Source organism: Naegleria gruberi (assembly GCF_000004985.1).
Source record: "Naegleria gruberi genomic scaffold NAEGRscaffold_1572, whole genome shotgun sequence".
Classification (NCBI taxonomy): Eukaryota; Heterolobosea; class Eutetramitea; order Acrasida; family Naegleriidae; genus Naegleria; species Naegleria gruberi.
In genome coordinates this window covers 1-1059 of record NW_003162583.1, presented here as the reverse complement: position 1 = coordinate 1059, position 1059 = coordinate 1, and the positions used below count along the sequence as shown (strand labels likewise).

At 33.2% G+C, this 1059-nt stretch overlaps 1 protein-coding gene across 1 annotated transcript; it reads right to left on the bottom strand.

The window, feature by feature from the left end:
• Positions 1–351: 351 nt before the first annotated feature.
• NAEGRDRAFT_77142 (uncharacterized protein) lies at positions 352–876 on the bottom strand (the record flags this gene model as incomplete). Its single annotated transcript, XM_002667901.1, has 1 exon — positions 352–876. One exon carries the CDS (start codon positions 874–876, stop codon positions 352–354), a length of 525 nt encoding a protein of 174 aa, XP_002667947.1.
• Between the last annotated feature and the right edge of the window lie 183 nt (positions 877–1059).

Below are 1059 nucleotides of genomic sequence, written 5' to 3'. Positions count from 1 at the left end.
GTTTCCATTAGTCACGGTCTAACTCTTGGTTAGTTTCCAACTATGCAACTTAAAGGCTAGGCGATAACTCCACTCCTAAAAGTCCCCGTCCAATGACGAAGCTGTGAATGAACTTTGTTCCTACGATACACACTCCAAAAGTACACCATCACAAGAGTGCTTGGTCGAGAATCTGAATAGATTCGAAAAATTGTAGTGTATAATAATCGGTATTATAAATTTTTTTTGATGGTTGTCACTGGTCTATCATTGTAATGATTCGTCAAGTATTTCTTGTTAAATATTTATTGAACGATTTAAAGACAATAAAGAAAAAATTAAAAAATTAAATACTAATATGAATATTTACATTTATTCATCTGAATCCAGTTTTCTCTTTTTTTCTTGATCTGATGGAGATTTTGGTTTTCTCTTCTTTTCACCATCTTTCTTTACAGTTTTTCGTTGCATGGCTTCTCTATTTTGTTTCTTTTCCATTTCTGCTCTGCTCTTACTTCTACACCAAAAAGGTTCTGATCTACAAACTGGTCTTTGTGAATCAGTTTCAACTATCTGAATGAAACTAATCTTCTTATTGAGTGCAGAGTTTGGAGAGGTATTTCCAAAGCCAAGACTCATGCTCACTTCTTTAATTGGAGGGAGTTTGACCTTATAGTGATGATCACGTCTCACAGAGACACAAACATCAAATGGTTCATCCGAACTATTTGTTGATTTGTTGTTATTCTTTGAGACATCTTCTGTGAATTGAATAATTGAGTTCTCTGATAATAGCTCCATACAAATATCTGGAGTGTTCATAATATTTGTTGTAGAGAGATCACTTTCCTTTGATAATCCCCCAGCAAGTCCTGTTAAATAGTGAGCACTTCTCATTTCAATAGAATAATTGCCAATGAAGAGATTCATCATGTTTTGATCGAAAATTGAAATGTCAGCAATAATAGCATCACTACTAAAGAGTGAAGATTTTTCAAAAGCACAAGGTCTAATTCTCAATTTTAAAGTATCATTAACAAATACTGAAAGTCTAGTTGGTTTAGCACTCTTATTAACGTA